The following is a 13,423-nucleotide window of genomic DNA, read 5'->3' on the forward strand; positions in this document are numbered from 1 at the left end:
ACGGAATCTAAATTGAAACCAAACCTTCACGTCCCTAGAATAATAGGTTTTGTTTCATTGGTCAATAAAGTGTATACACCTTACGTTATTTGATAAATTTGATAAGAAGATATATATATATATATATATATTAGTCACATGCCATTATTTGCAATTTGCATAACATTTATTCTTACTAGCTTTAAGCACTTTAACTGGTCCTTGAACCAATTTATACCACTTTATTAGTTAAATAATTCAATTAGATAGTTACATTTATGATCCTAAGCGGATTAAGAAAAGCAGTATGACTGACCACACCTGACTCAGCCCCCAATATTCCTATCCAATAATTTATGTTCAGTTTGATCAATTTATGTTCATGTTCATCTAACTCGAATTTTTTTAAGCAACTATCTAAAATAGGATATAGAAAGAACCAAAATAATATTTTCTGAGAAGCAAGATTCATATTTAGTTAGACATAATTTCAAGCTTGGTTTACGTTTTCCTTCTTGAGAAATGCCGTGGGTTGATCCTCTCATTCATTAAGATTATGAGAAAGGGCATATGAGGATGTCCACGGACATATAAAGATGGGCGGAAGAATGAAATAGGAGGGAAGAGGAGAGAGAAAAGAGAGGAGGCTAGTAATCAAAATCTTTCTTATCCTCTCCTTGGTCGGTCTTTACAAAAGAAGTAGCATTGATAAAAAAAATATGAACAAAACTACAAATATTATCAATCTTTTATCTCTTTAATATAGTTTCGAACTTTCAATTTAGCCTTTATAAGTCAAAGCACATACCTTCAAGACAAGTTGAACCAATACAAAAATTTTCAAGTTATGTCCATGAGTTTAGAATATAATTAAAATTTCTTATACCATGTTCTAGCCGAACTCTCCATGGCTATAAGATCTTAGATTAGCTTTAATAAAAAGTATATCTCCTTTCCTAACTATGATGACCACAAGGCCACCAAGTCTGGATGCTAACGATATTGATTTTGAATGATTCGAACAGCATCTTCTACATCATATAAATAAAATGATGCTCAAGAAAAAAATTTGGTACTACTAGCATATTACATACTGAGTTGGATTTTTTGAGCTTTCAATATGAACATCTTTGTTTGCCTAATCTTAATCCTCAGTAGCTATATATTAACAAAACATAGTTAAATCTTAATTTCGGTCAAAGTTTTGGCATAGCTTGAATCAGTCTCTTGGTTTTGATAATTATGCTTGGAATCATCAATCTGGTTTAGTATTTAGCAATTATTGAAGTAACTTGATTTTTTGTGCCAATCAAATCGTAAAATTATTTATGCTAATTCTAAACTGAAACTCTGGCATGTCACTCCGTGCACGTAGCTCCCATTTATATTCATTTCTTGCACAATTTTAACTTATCCCATATCCAAATGGATATATCAATTCAACGCTTACTTAGAGGAAAAGAAACGAGTAAACATACATTTTAAAACTAAAAATAGAGTTTCTTTTTGCATGAATATCCTTCTAAAAATTTAAATTTATATAAATATCTTCTTAAAATTTATATTTATTTTTGTACCCTTATAAAACACTATTTTTCACAAATGCTCCTTATATAATGGTTCTTCTAACACCATTAATAAAAACCATGTTTATTTTAATTAAAAATAAAATAAAATTTTAAAATTAGTTTTTTGTCCTCCATCGCCATCGTCTCATAAATATTTTTTTTTTACACATCTACCCCTTAAGAATATTTTAATTATTTTAATTTGAAATCGTTAATTTTTTAACGACATTAGATGGCATATGTACATGTGTAAAAATAAGAATAAAAAAATAGATAGAATAGCAAAATAAATATTTTATGAGGGTATACATGCAAATATCAATTTTGGAAAGGTATTCATGTAAAAAAATTAAAAATACTCATTATATTATATGAATAATAAAATTTTAACATGATTTGGAAAACAAAGATATATACTATTATTTTTTATGTGGATTACAACCAAAGCGTAGGTAATTATAAGCCAAGCGGCAACTCTAGCTGAATGCAAGCCACAAGGAAGAAGAAAACGGTCCCTTCTCTGGTATCCCGGGCAGATGGGCAACGTCAATCACAGCCGTCCGATCATGGTATCCCACGCTCGGTATAATCCTCCTCCTCTCTCTCTCTCTCTCTCTCTCTCTCTCTCTCTCTCTCTCTCTCTGGTTGTGTATATATCGTATGGCTGGTGGGATACTCCCGGGATACGAGAAAATCTAACGAGAGAAGTCCCCAGATCTTCCGAATCTTGACCAAAACGACCCCCATCGCCTTTAAAATACTTCCGCCCGACATTATAAAATGGAAACTCCGTTACGCTGCCTCGCACGCATCCCCAATTCTATTGTTTCTCGCCTTTTCAAAAAGATAACCATTTGCCGGACCGTCCAAAACTATTCTTTAATCTTTTCTTTTGCTATAATTTCTCCTATCAAACCATGAATTAGTTAAGGCTCGAGTTACAATTTTCCATTCCTAATGTTGAAGAAATTATATCCCACATTGCATGCACTATATGGCAATGTATCATGCCAATCATCTCAGCTCATTTCTATGGGTCAATGCATATGATGAATAGAGTGCTAATGCTGGATTGGATTGGCCATAGGAGCATTCATTGCTTGGCAAGAGATTGGATTTGCCTTCCTCTATGGTACTAATGAGAAGGAATAGAGTTGCTCTTGAACTTGTGATGGAAGGACTCTAGGTTGAAGCTTGAAAGAAATCCATCAACAATTCATCAACTGTCATGTTCTTGCTAAATTTTTTTCCTGACATGCTTACTTATAGAGAAGATAATTAGATTGTTGATTGATAGGTTGAAAGCATGTGTAATTAGGGAGTTATCTTGAGATGAACCTCTGAGTTCGGCTAAAGATGATTTCTGCTTTGTTTAAACATGTTTTATAGTAGAGGTAGCTTCCACTAAACCTTGAACCCTTCAAATCTCAATGAAGGAGAGGCTCAATCTCAGATGTCTTCTATAACCGCTAAAAAACTTGATAGCAGACTAGATTATTGTCGATATCTATGTTTTGCTGTTGAGTTTTTTTTTTTTAATTAAAAAAAAAGCCTAGCTGATTTAGATAATTGCAGCCCCCATAGCATCTGAATTTGGAATGAAATGTCAAGTCGCATGCTAATTCATCATCATCTTCGCTCGAACAAGATAGTTCATCTTCATCTTAGATGTTCAAATTACAAAGGGCATTGGGTCACAAACAGGTGGTCTTCATATTGTTTTAAAAGAGTCAAATAATAATTTTAAGTATGAATTATTGCTTTTGTAGTGTACATAGGTGGTTCTGACACTCCATTGAAATGATTAAATATAATAATATCGAGAGGGCTGGCAATGTCAGGTTGCTAGCTCAAAGCTTGTTAGATGTTAAGTAAAGAGCCAAAACTAAGCAGCACTATTAAAAACTTGCTTAAAGGAAAGCTAAAATGAGCTTCATAAAATATGTTTCCATTGGAATAAAGAAGTAGGGGGAGGTGAGAGAGGGGGCTTGGAGTGTGTTCCCTTTTTTTGTACTGTTTCTCAGCAGCAGTGGCGGTGGTTAATCATTCAATTGCCCCTCTCTTTCTTGTAGGCGCGGGTATAAATGCAAGCAATCTTTGCTCATAGATCTCTCTCTCTCTCTCTCTATAAACACGAACAGATAAGGGACCTGCATCTCCCCTTTATCTCTCTCAATATCAGTTCTCTGTTTCTGGGGGCCTTGAACATGGCAGTATCACTCTGCAGAGAGTGAACACTGAGCAGTAGAGGACAGTGGGAGCAAAGCCCAAAGAGGAGAAGGTCTCAGTTTGTAATGGTTTCAATGAGGGAAAGGCTTCAATTGAGAGCAGGGTGATAAAAGGAGAAAGGAACCTGGAGTTGGTAACTTTCCTTTTTCCACTTTTAGCTGTGGTTGGGTTCCCTTTGCACTGACTCAAGGGGCGGAGTGGGTGTGGTTGGTTTGTTGCCTGGAGAGCTCCAACGCATCGGGAGAGAAGAGGACAGGGGATTGTGTCATGAATGGTTGGCTTCTGTTGCAGTGATCTCTGAAACCAATGTGTGCTCAACTTTTTCTGTGGTTTCTGAGGGATGAGGATTCTCTGATTGCTTTGCCTTTTCATATCTGATATGGCTGAGATTTCTCTCTGTTGAGCTATTTGATTAGTGTGCTATATGCGTGGTCATTAGTCTATTTTTTTGTTTAGATTCATGGCATTTAATGTTGTCTGCTCTATTCTTTATGGGTAAGGGAACAAAAGTTTATAATATTAGCTACTCTCAGTATTTTTTTTTTTTTAAATTTGTATCACTAGTATCAATCCGTTAGGTCTTGGGAAATATTTCCATGTTTGGCTTTCCTTTCCCTTTTTTTTTTCTTTGGTATAGTGATATCTGGATTCAGTGGCTTGTAGTTGAAGTGTGTCTTGTGCCTTTTCTGGTTTCTATGCTATAATTGGTGGGTTTGGTGAATTGGATTTTGCAAGTCGTTCTTAAACTTTTATATGGATTAGGTGATCTTTTATAAATCAGAAGTTTCTGATCTTTAAAGTGGGCGACTTCTACTATTTAACAAGTCCATTGATAGGAGCTGTTGCTTGGAAATGGGCTTGTGTTCCCCATCTGTTTGCTTGAACCTTTGCCCCAAGCCATTCGGCATCGCCCATTGATCTTGGTAAATTTTAGATGAGTTCTACTGGTTAATTATTTGGGTGTTTTAGCTGGGTTGAGGCTTGCAAGAAGGTATTTAGATTAAACTAAGGATGCTGAGATCAGATTGAACAGTAGATCCTTTTTGCTTGTAACTTCACTGATCTTCTTGTTGTGGAGAGTGCCATGGAGATGGATATCAATGAGAAGGATAAATTTGGGTTGGAGAAGACCGAGGATCATCCCAACTACCATAGTTCGGGTATGTCGGCCGACTGGCAAATCGGCAACCCATCAATGGCATTGGTCTCGGCTCCCCCTATGGGTTCCTCCCAGTGTCCATCAGTTTCCATGGTGGAATGCTTTTCTCCTAGCCTTTGGATTCCTTCTGTCCATGCACAGAGCTTAGGCTTCTGTGGTAATAATGTCCAGAGCAGCACGGCTGCCTCCAATAGCATGCCCATTGGAAAACCAGTTCCCAGGCCTTTGAGGCTTGACATAGGCTGGAATCCTTCAGATTGTTCATCGAAAGGAAGTGGAATTTTCTTACAGACCGGCACTGGGGTTCTCCCTCCAAGAGTCTCTCATTTTCCGACCGATTCTGCTTTCATCGAGCGTGCTGCAAGGTTTTCATGCTTCGATGGTGGTAATTTAGGCAGCATGATGAATCCTTTCAGTACACCTGAGTCCTTGAGTTCCTATTCTAATACTCCAAAAGGTGTCCCGGGAGCTCAGATTCAGAAGAGTGAAATGAACACAACAGAAGCTCATATGGATGCCTCATTGCCGATTGATCATGGATCCAGCAGCAGAAGTCCAATGAAGGAGCAGAGAGATAAGGGGACCTCACATGGTGCCGGTGTCTCGAGCAATGAGTCAGGTGAGCCTGAGTTCAGTGGAGGTGGTCAAGAAGAGGCACCTAATTTGGCTAGTGCAGCTGGGGATTCTTCTTCCACAGGACTTGCTGCTAAGAAGAGGATAAGGCCCAGTCAGGTAGATGGTATCCAGTGCTTCAGAAATACTTTTGATTTGTTGTATTGCTTTGTTTTCGTCAACTGCAGTCGATCATATTTCACAGGTCTATAAATTTTACATGGTAGGATATGGAATCAGACCAAGTAGGAGGCGGCGGCCCGCAGCAGTCTGTTGAAAACACAATGGATAGTGTGGACACTAAACAGAGAGCAGAACAAAATAGCTCAACCATTGCAACTATCAGGCCTAATGGGAAGCAAGCCAAAGATAGCTCAGATGCATCCAAGGAGGATTATGTTCATGTGCGAGCACGGCGTGGCCAGGCAACTAATAGCCACAGTCTTGCAGAAAGAGTAAGGTTCTGCCACCCTTAGGAATTCTCATTTATACCTGAATTAAGGTTTTTCCAGGTCTGGTTCTTTAGAGTTAGAAGCTTATCGAAATTACATGGATGGACATGAGTTGCAGGTGAGGAGGGAAAAAATTAGCGAACGAATGAAGTTTCTTCAAGAACTTGTTCCTGGTTGCAGTAAAGTAGGTTCCTGGGAATGGCCTTTGGGGTTGGATCTACAAAGCCTGTTTTACAATCTCATTTTTTTTTCTCAACATGCGAATGCAGGTCACAGGAAAAGCAGTCATGCTGGATGAGATCATCAACTATGTTCAGTCTCTACAACGGCAGGTTGAGGTATGCTTCATACTTATGTTTGTCATAGATTAACTACTATGATTCATTCATTCTTCGAACATGAGAACATTAAGCTTGAATTCATGGTTAGCGAATATGTTCTTCTTAGCCTTTACTTAGTTTTTTATTTTCTTACAATTTGCTATAAGATAAACTACTCATAGAGAAATAAAACACTATTTTCATTGTTCTTTTATCTCTGCCAGTTTCTGTCAATGAAGCTTGCTGCTGTCAATCCAAGGGTGGACTTCAATATAGAAGGACTTCTTTCTAAAGATGTACGTTACATCTTAGGCTAATTAGATTTGTATCTTGGGCTTGTTTGCTTCAAAGAATTCTTAGATTGGATCGGCAGTATATATGTTTCTGTATATTTTTCTGATACAACAATGCCATTGATTACTAATTGATGGCCTCTCAGTTTAGTTGGGTTATGACATCTTAATTTCTCATGACAGCTTCATCAATTCAGAGATGGTCCTTCATCTGCCATTGGTTTCTCGCCAGATGTGATTCATCCTCAACTACATCCATCCCCTCAGGGTCTTGTTCAGGTGGGGATGTCTGGCATTGTGAACCATTCAGATGCACTTCGAAGAGCAATAAACGCTCAGCTTACTTCCATGAATGGACACAAAGAACCTATGCCTCAGGTTTTATTACTTATCTTTGCATTTCTCCACTATGTTTTTAGTAAGTCATATTATTTTGTATTTCAGAAACTAGTGATGAATTTAGGTTGACCATAATGCTGTTCGAAATTTTGCATGGACCCGAAATATCGCAGTCAGTATCTCATGTAGGATCATAATAGGGAATGGTTCTCCAAGAGTTAACCAAGTAAATGAGTTGAATGATGGAAAAGAAGAAAATTATGAATATAGAATTTATTAGACTTGGGAGAGATTGTGCACTATAAAGCTGCTGCAAATAATTTGAAGACAAATTAGTTGTCTTAATATTTTGACCTGCCTAGACTGTTTGCCATGAGTATAGTATGCATTTGCCTAAAGCATTTGAGACTTGAGAGGTGTAGATGGTGGTGCAGAGTGGTGATCTTGATCCGTTTAGCCTGAATGACCGAATAGGGTGTTTTCCAAATTCGAATGTTTCACAACAGAACTCCCATGCTCGAAGCCTCTTTTGCTTAGTGTCCACTTCTAGCTTTTAATATGAATGCAAAGCATGCCACTCTCAAGTCTTGGTCAGGAGATATCATAACTCATTTATTGGGCAATTCTATTTTTGCTATGTGTGTCATGCCCTAGATTCGAAGCATGATATAGCTGTGCTATCGAGGGGTACAACCCACGATAACACCAAGCCAAACTCTTCATTTAACTTCCAAATTCATCTCAAACAAAATATAATAAATAAAAGTCCACTTTTATTGTCCATTAAATGCAACCAATACTGAATCAGAGCATCTAAATCCAAACATAAATACCAAACCAAATCATTAACTTCAAATTTTATAGTCAATTAAAATGCTAAAATTCTTCTACAAAATCACCAAGCTTTCTAGCATGAACTCCAAACCTGTGCCATCCTTCGTTCCTATCAACCCTATTCATCTAGGGAGAGAAAAATAAAAATAGAGATATATGAGCGACATAGCTCAGTAAGCAAAGCTTACTCTACCTTACCGGATCAAGCATAAGTTTTTTCATATCAATGTATCATTTAAGAAAAATAACAGATATTACAAAATAAAGCATTTCATAGTATAGTATATTAAAACAAGTCATAAAGTTAATCATGCATGCATAAATCATTCATATTTTATAAACATGATTCCAAGTTCATTTTGCAAATAGATTCATAAATCATCCTTCTGTCATCTAGCTATATCATAGTTCAGAATATTACTCACAAATATTCGAGCTATGGTCACTTTATACCCGTGACAAGGCCCACATTCGTAATCGATAACGATTTTTGTTTTATATGCCAACTTTATACCCACTAGCGGGCCTATGCTCGTATGAATGCTAGCTCCGGGTGTCAATCTTTCCAATACTAGGGATCATACGTAGTTATCTGAGAGCCTTTCGAATATTTATATCTTTTTCTTAAAACATATATATAAATAGATGAAAAACACTAAATGGCATGATCATATTCATGTTTCATAGCAAAGCTATTTTCATCAAAGCATTCATGAAACTTTTATAATAAAGTATGATTTTCATAACACATATACTGATTCATAATTTTAAGAAAAAATATAAGATTTCTACAAACAAATCTTATGCGGAAAAAACATAATAATTTGAAAAATAATAAGGAGTATAAGATTTACTTACTTTTACCATCTTGGACCGTTAAACTTCACTAAGCAAATCTACTACGCCTATTTAAAAATATTTAAAATAAAATTAATTTTTGTTGAATGATTTTAATCAAATTAAAACAATAAAAAAAGAAGAACGTTGATCGGGTGACATTGTTCAACGACTCCAGGCAGGTCAAGTCTAAGTAACTCGATCAATAAATTATGGGGTATGGACTCGATCAGGGAGAAGGTCGTTTGACAGGGTTCATCGTCAATGAATTCTAGAGATATTTAACAAGGCCGGAGTGATCAATCCAGTAGGCAGCCAGGCACCAAGGCAATTCAAAGCCTCTTTGCAGGGATCCACCCGAGTCTATAGGATAGGGAGATAGGACTCGGTTCATAGGTCCATGGGTCTTCTTAGAGAGAAAAATAGGGAGATGAGAGAGAAGGAAGAGAGAGAAAATAAGAGAGAGAAATAAGAGAGGGATGGCTCTCTCTCTCTCTCTCTCTCTCCTTCTCTTCTTCTTCTCTTCTTTCTTTCTTCTTTCTTTCTTCTTCTTTCTTGGAAGCAAGTGGGTGGTTCAAAGTGATTGTCACGGTCGAGGTCCAGTAGGTGGCAATAGGCATTGGAGACATGAGGCAGAGGGCGGCCGGTTACGACAGTCGACCATCCATAAATCAAACTAAAAATAGGGCCGAGAAGAGGATTTATTAGCTCGGTCTTCCTCGGATCCCAGCCCACTTGCCAGCGGTTGGAGTTCCGGCTCCGACTTGGGGCCGATGCAAGGAAGGGGCCGAGGCCCTCGGCGACGAACACCGGCAGTGATGGTGGTCGGAAAAAAGGAGAATGAGGTGAAATAGAGCAAAATAGGGATCCTTTTTCCCGAGCGGTTTTCGGCCGATTTCTTGGCCGGCAGCCATGAATCCTAGTCGTCGGAAGAAGAAGAAAAAGGAAAGGGGGAAGAAGGCTAGGGCATTACCTCAGCTCCGGCGACGTCTGACAGCCCCGATTTCCGACAAGCCCAATGACGGAATGCTGTGAGTTTGAAGGGAGAAAAGAGCGAGAAAGGGCTATGACACTCGACGGTGGTGGGGGGCTCACTCTTATAGAGGAGCCCTTAGGGTCCCCGCAACCCTAGGACTCCTCATTCCGGCTGAGATCTCTGGATGGAGAGGAGGAAGAATCTGATATGCAGGGCGAGCGCAGTTCGCACCGCCCAGCCCCCCCTCGGGCCAAGCTTGAGCCGGTCAAATGGACCGGGCCCATGCGGGCCTTCACAATGTGAATGTGAGTGTTTAATTAAATCTAATATTGCATCATACTTACTGAAAATTGTGGAGAGGTTACATTGCTAATTCTCAACAGGTTTTTTCAAGGACTTTTTTAGCCCCATGATATTCTGCTTCTTTGATAACTCTTTCAGCTTTTTACCATTTTCCTGTTCCATGCCATGGGAGCTCCAAGAAACCTTTTCCCCTCCTACAAAATAAACCTGTATCAGTAGAACTATTTTGTTTCAGAAGCTGATCTAATCATCAAACAACCAGTAAATCTTTCAGCCTTAATAAATCAGAAGCACATGCTACTGCTTTCTGCAACTTTGTAATCATGTCTTATGGGACCGCCACAATTTATTAGAACAAGTGACCAACCATTTCTCTTTTCTACTTTCCAAATGCCAGGGTCAAACAAGTACCTTATGTTAAAGTTGCCACTAAACAATCTATGCCAGATACCAAAGTCATGAGGTCAGTTGGGATTTTCCCATTTAGATGCTGAGCTCTCATGCTTCTGGTTTGATGAATATGACAAACTTACCGGTTTACGTTTATCCCTTGTAAATCTAGTTATGTTTCTAATCAAAGCATAAGTACACTTAATTGCACTAACATTGTTGCATTGCAAGGACTTTGATGCTTTAAACTGAATGATGTTTTGTTTTCTCTTAGTGGGCAATTCATATTAATAGTGCTTGGATTTGAATTAATTTCAGATACCTAATGCATGGGACGAGGAGCTCCACAATGTCATGCAAATGAATTTTGGTACTAATCCCCCTCTCAACACCCACGAGTTAAATGATAAACCTCGCCAACGATACACCATGTGATGCCACCAACCTGTTCATGTCCTGATAGATAAAAAGTTTCTTATTAGATGCTGTCAGATCATACAAAAGTTAAGCTTTGATCATATCTCGAGCTTGTTTGCATCTGCTCTTTCAAGAAAATAACAAAGCTTGCTCACTTCAAAGACGCGGGTTATACAATTCTGATACTTCCAGTGGAAGATCCAATTTTATTCTCTCTCTCTGAGAAATGTAATTCCAGCATCACAGAAAAAAAAAGCAATATAATTCCAGAGCATAACTATTATTGCTTGTTGTATAGCACTTTCGGGGTTGTTCTCTGCAAGGCTTTACTGCATTCCTGAAGTACATTAGCTCATTCTTCAGAAATTAGTGTAAAAGAGGAAGCATATTTTTGTGGATATATAAGTTCTTCTTGCCAAAAGCTTGGGAATGAGTAATGATAGAGTCACATATTCGCTTAAGCTGGATGACTAAGGCTTCTTTAACTTTGCAGCACAAAACTAGTTTCTGTTTTGTTCAAGATAATGGGAAACAGATGCTGTCTTCAATTTCCCCCTTCTCTATTATTCTTATCTTCTGTTTTTTTTTTTATCATTCAAAATAAAATCAGGTACTCGTGATGTAAATTTATCTCTGGAGTCATATCACAGCATATGCATATGATAATGATCTGTTCTCTCTTAAGGAACAAATTGTACCTAACAGCATATAATCTGTGATGAAGGTGCCGGCAGAGGCCCTACATGTTCTTCACTGTTGTAGTCAGGTAGCAGATAATTGATTAGTTTTTGGTACTTCTGAACATCTCTGTAACAGGATGCAGAAAATTATCCTTTGGATTTTTTTTCCTAAATATTAAAATAGAATTAGTGAAGAATCTTTTCCATGTGCAATTTGCTAATGTCCAAAACATTCAAGATAAAAATGGCCTTTTTCTGTTGCAAGATAGGTATTATATTTACTTGAAACTGGAAATTGCATCTCAAGAAATTCTTTATAATAAGGTGAGATTTAAAACCATTTCTGGTGTTCTAGGTTTTAAAAGGCCATGAAGGTTAATGATTTGGAGACCATTATCTGATGTTGAATTAATATTGTGAACTATAACTGGCTCTTTCTGCGCCAACATGTGACATCCTTAGATAAATCTGCAGGTGTTTTAACAATTTTCCACAAACAAGAAAGGAATACTGCCATCTGAGCCTAATAAAGACACAGGAGGATTGTGATGATGGCTCTTGAGTGAATGAAGTTAAGCAATTTAGTTGTTGGCATGTTATTGCAAATTATTTGAAGCTATTCTCCGGCAAAAATTTAACTCTACTACAAACTCTGTAGTTTTTCAGTAACTCATGAGCAATCAAATGTATTGCTTTAGTCTGATCACCTCAGATGCAAAAATGCAGCGGGACCTGTCGACTTATTTTATTGTGACCAAAGAAATTAATATAAATGCATGTGGGAATCAAGCCATCAACCTCATAGGAAATAAATTTTATGGAAACATCTTTTAATAACCTCATCTAAAAAGGCTAGCTAAAAGATATTTTTGAGTTCCTTGGCCCTATATAAGTACCCAAGATCTATCCAGTACAAAGCCGATGTGGGACTAAACACATTCCCGCATGAGTCCTCACATACTTCCCCTATATAAATCTTAACGTCCTCATCAAGTTAAGGATTCAAATCTGTTCAAATATAATCACACGCACTATGATCACCCATGGTCCACCCCAATAGGCCTATGTCGCAGTACCCCATAGTCTATAGATCTCATCCAAAAAAGCTAGCTAGCAGATTTCTTTTTAGGTTCCTTAGTCCTGTATAAGTATCCAAGATCTTTGCAGCAAATAATCAATATGGGACTAAACACATACCCGCACAGGTCCTCACATAGCATGCCATGGAATGCCCCACAAGTGGGCGTAAGTTAATAAATAAATGAATAATACATAGAAATATATACATGTATTTCTATATATGCTCTCCCTCTCCCTGTGTCACCAGGAAAAATTATACTTTGCTTACCATTTAATGCATATGTTTTTTCTAGATAAAATGAGAGCGCCTCTATTTATTTGGTGGATGAAATCAACTGGTCCCAATAATGCAATTCAAAAGAGGATCTGTAGATAAAATGGCAAGAAAATGTGCCAGATGTAACTGTTGACCTCAATCAAATGATTTGTCATCTAAATCCTTTTAATCCTCCTAATGCTAGCACAAAGATCACCTTACTGAGCTTTGATCTTGATTTATATGTGCTCGTCAAAATTCAATATTATGCAATCAAATAAGATTTTCTCATGACCAGTGCAGGCTTTACAAATCAGAGACTGAAGGATTCTACAGTGTTATTTAGCAACTTCTTTAGTTGACATAAAATGAACTTTAGAAGACAAGACAAAAGAATCAGAAGTTGTATGATTCAAAATCCTCAAGTGTAGGACAAACCACAGTCTGAGCCATTTGCGCATCTGGATTAGAAAATTATTGGCATTTAAATTCTTGTCAAAAATAAGGGGTGATTGGCAGTTGGTTTAATTTCTTCGGTCGGTAATGATGATTATAGTGATTATAATGACAACAATGACGAGTAGGACAGAACCAGATAAATAGGGAGAAGACCTTATCAAATTATCATAGAAATTTACCTCAAAGAGGTTGATCCAAGTTCTAAGGCCATTTTATAAATAAAAATGCCCTAAAAGATTA

General features: G+C 37.5%; 1 protein-coding gene across 1 annotated transcript; it reads left to right on the forward strand.

Annotated features, from left to right (window-relative positions):
* The first annotated feature begins 3,527 nt into the window (after positions 1–3,527).
* On the forward strand, positions 3,528–11,169 carry LOC103706599 (transcription factor bHLH49). The gene is made up of 7 exons (XM_008790748.4): positions 3,528–5,667; positions 5,775–6,002; positions 6,118–6,183; positions 6,269–6,337; positions 6,544–6,615; positions 6,796–6,990; positions 10,610–11,169. The coding sequence occupies exons 1-7, from the start codon at positions 4,861–4,863 to the stop codon at positions 10,724–10,726; spliced, it is 1,554 nt and encodes a 517-aa protein (XP_008788970.2). The 5' UTR covers positions 3,528–4,860; the 3' UTR covers positions 10,727–11,169.
* Positions 11,170–13,423: the final 2,254 nt, after the last annotated feature.

This window comes from Phoenix dactylifera, chromosome 1 (genome assembly GCF_009389715.1).
Source record: "Phoenix dactylifera cultivar Barhee BC4 chromosome 1, palm_55x_up_171113_PBpolish2nd_filt_p, whole genome shotgun sequence".
NCBI classification, from domain to species: domain Eukaryota; kingdom Viridiplantae; phylum Streptophyta; class Magnoliopsida; order Arecales; family Arecaceae; genus Phoenix; species Phoenix dactylifera.

Bases quoted from the DNA above. Each gene is read 5' to 3' on its own strand.
- LOC103706599 (XM_008790748.4), top strand. From the start codon at position 4,861: ATGGAGATGGATATCAATGAGAAGGATAAATTTGGGTTGGAGAAGACC. The intron at 5,668-5,774 runs GTAGATGGTATC...TTTACATGGTAG, and splicing joins AGAGGATAAGGCCCAGTCAG to GATATGGAATCAGACCAAGT. The intron at 6,616-6,795 runs GTACGTTACATC...TTCTCATGACAG, and splicing joins AAGGACTTCTTTCTAAAGAT to CTTCATCAATTCAGAGATGG.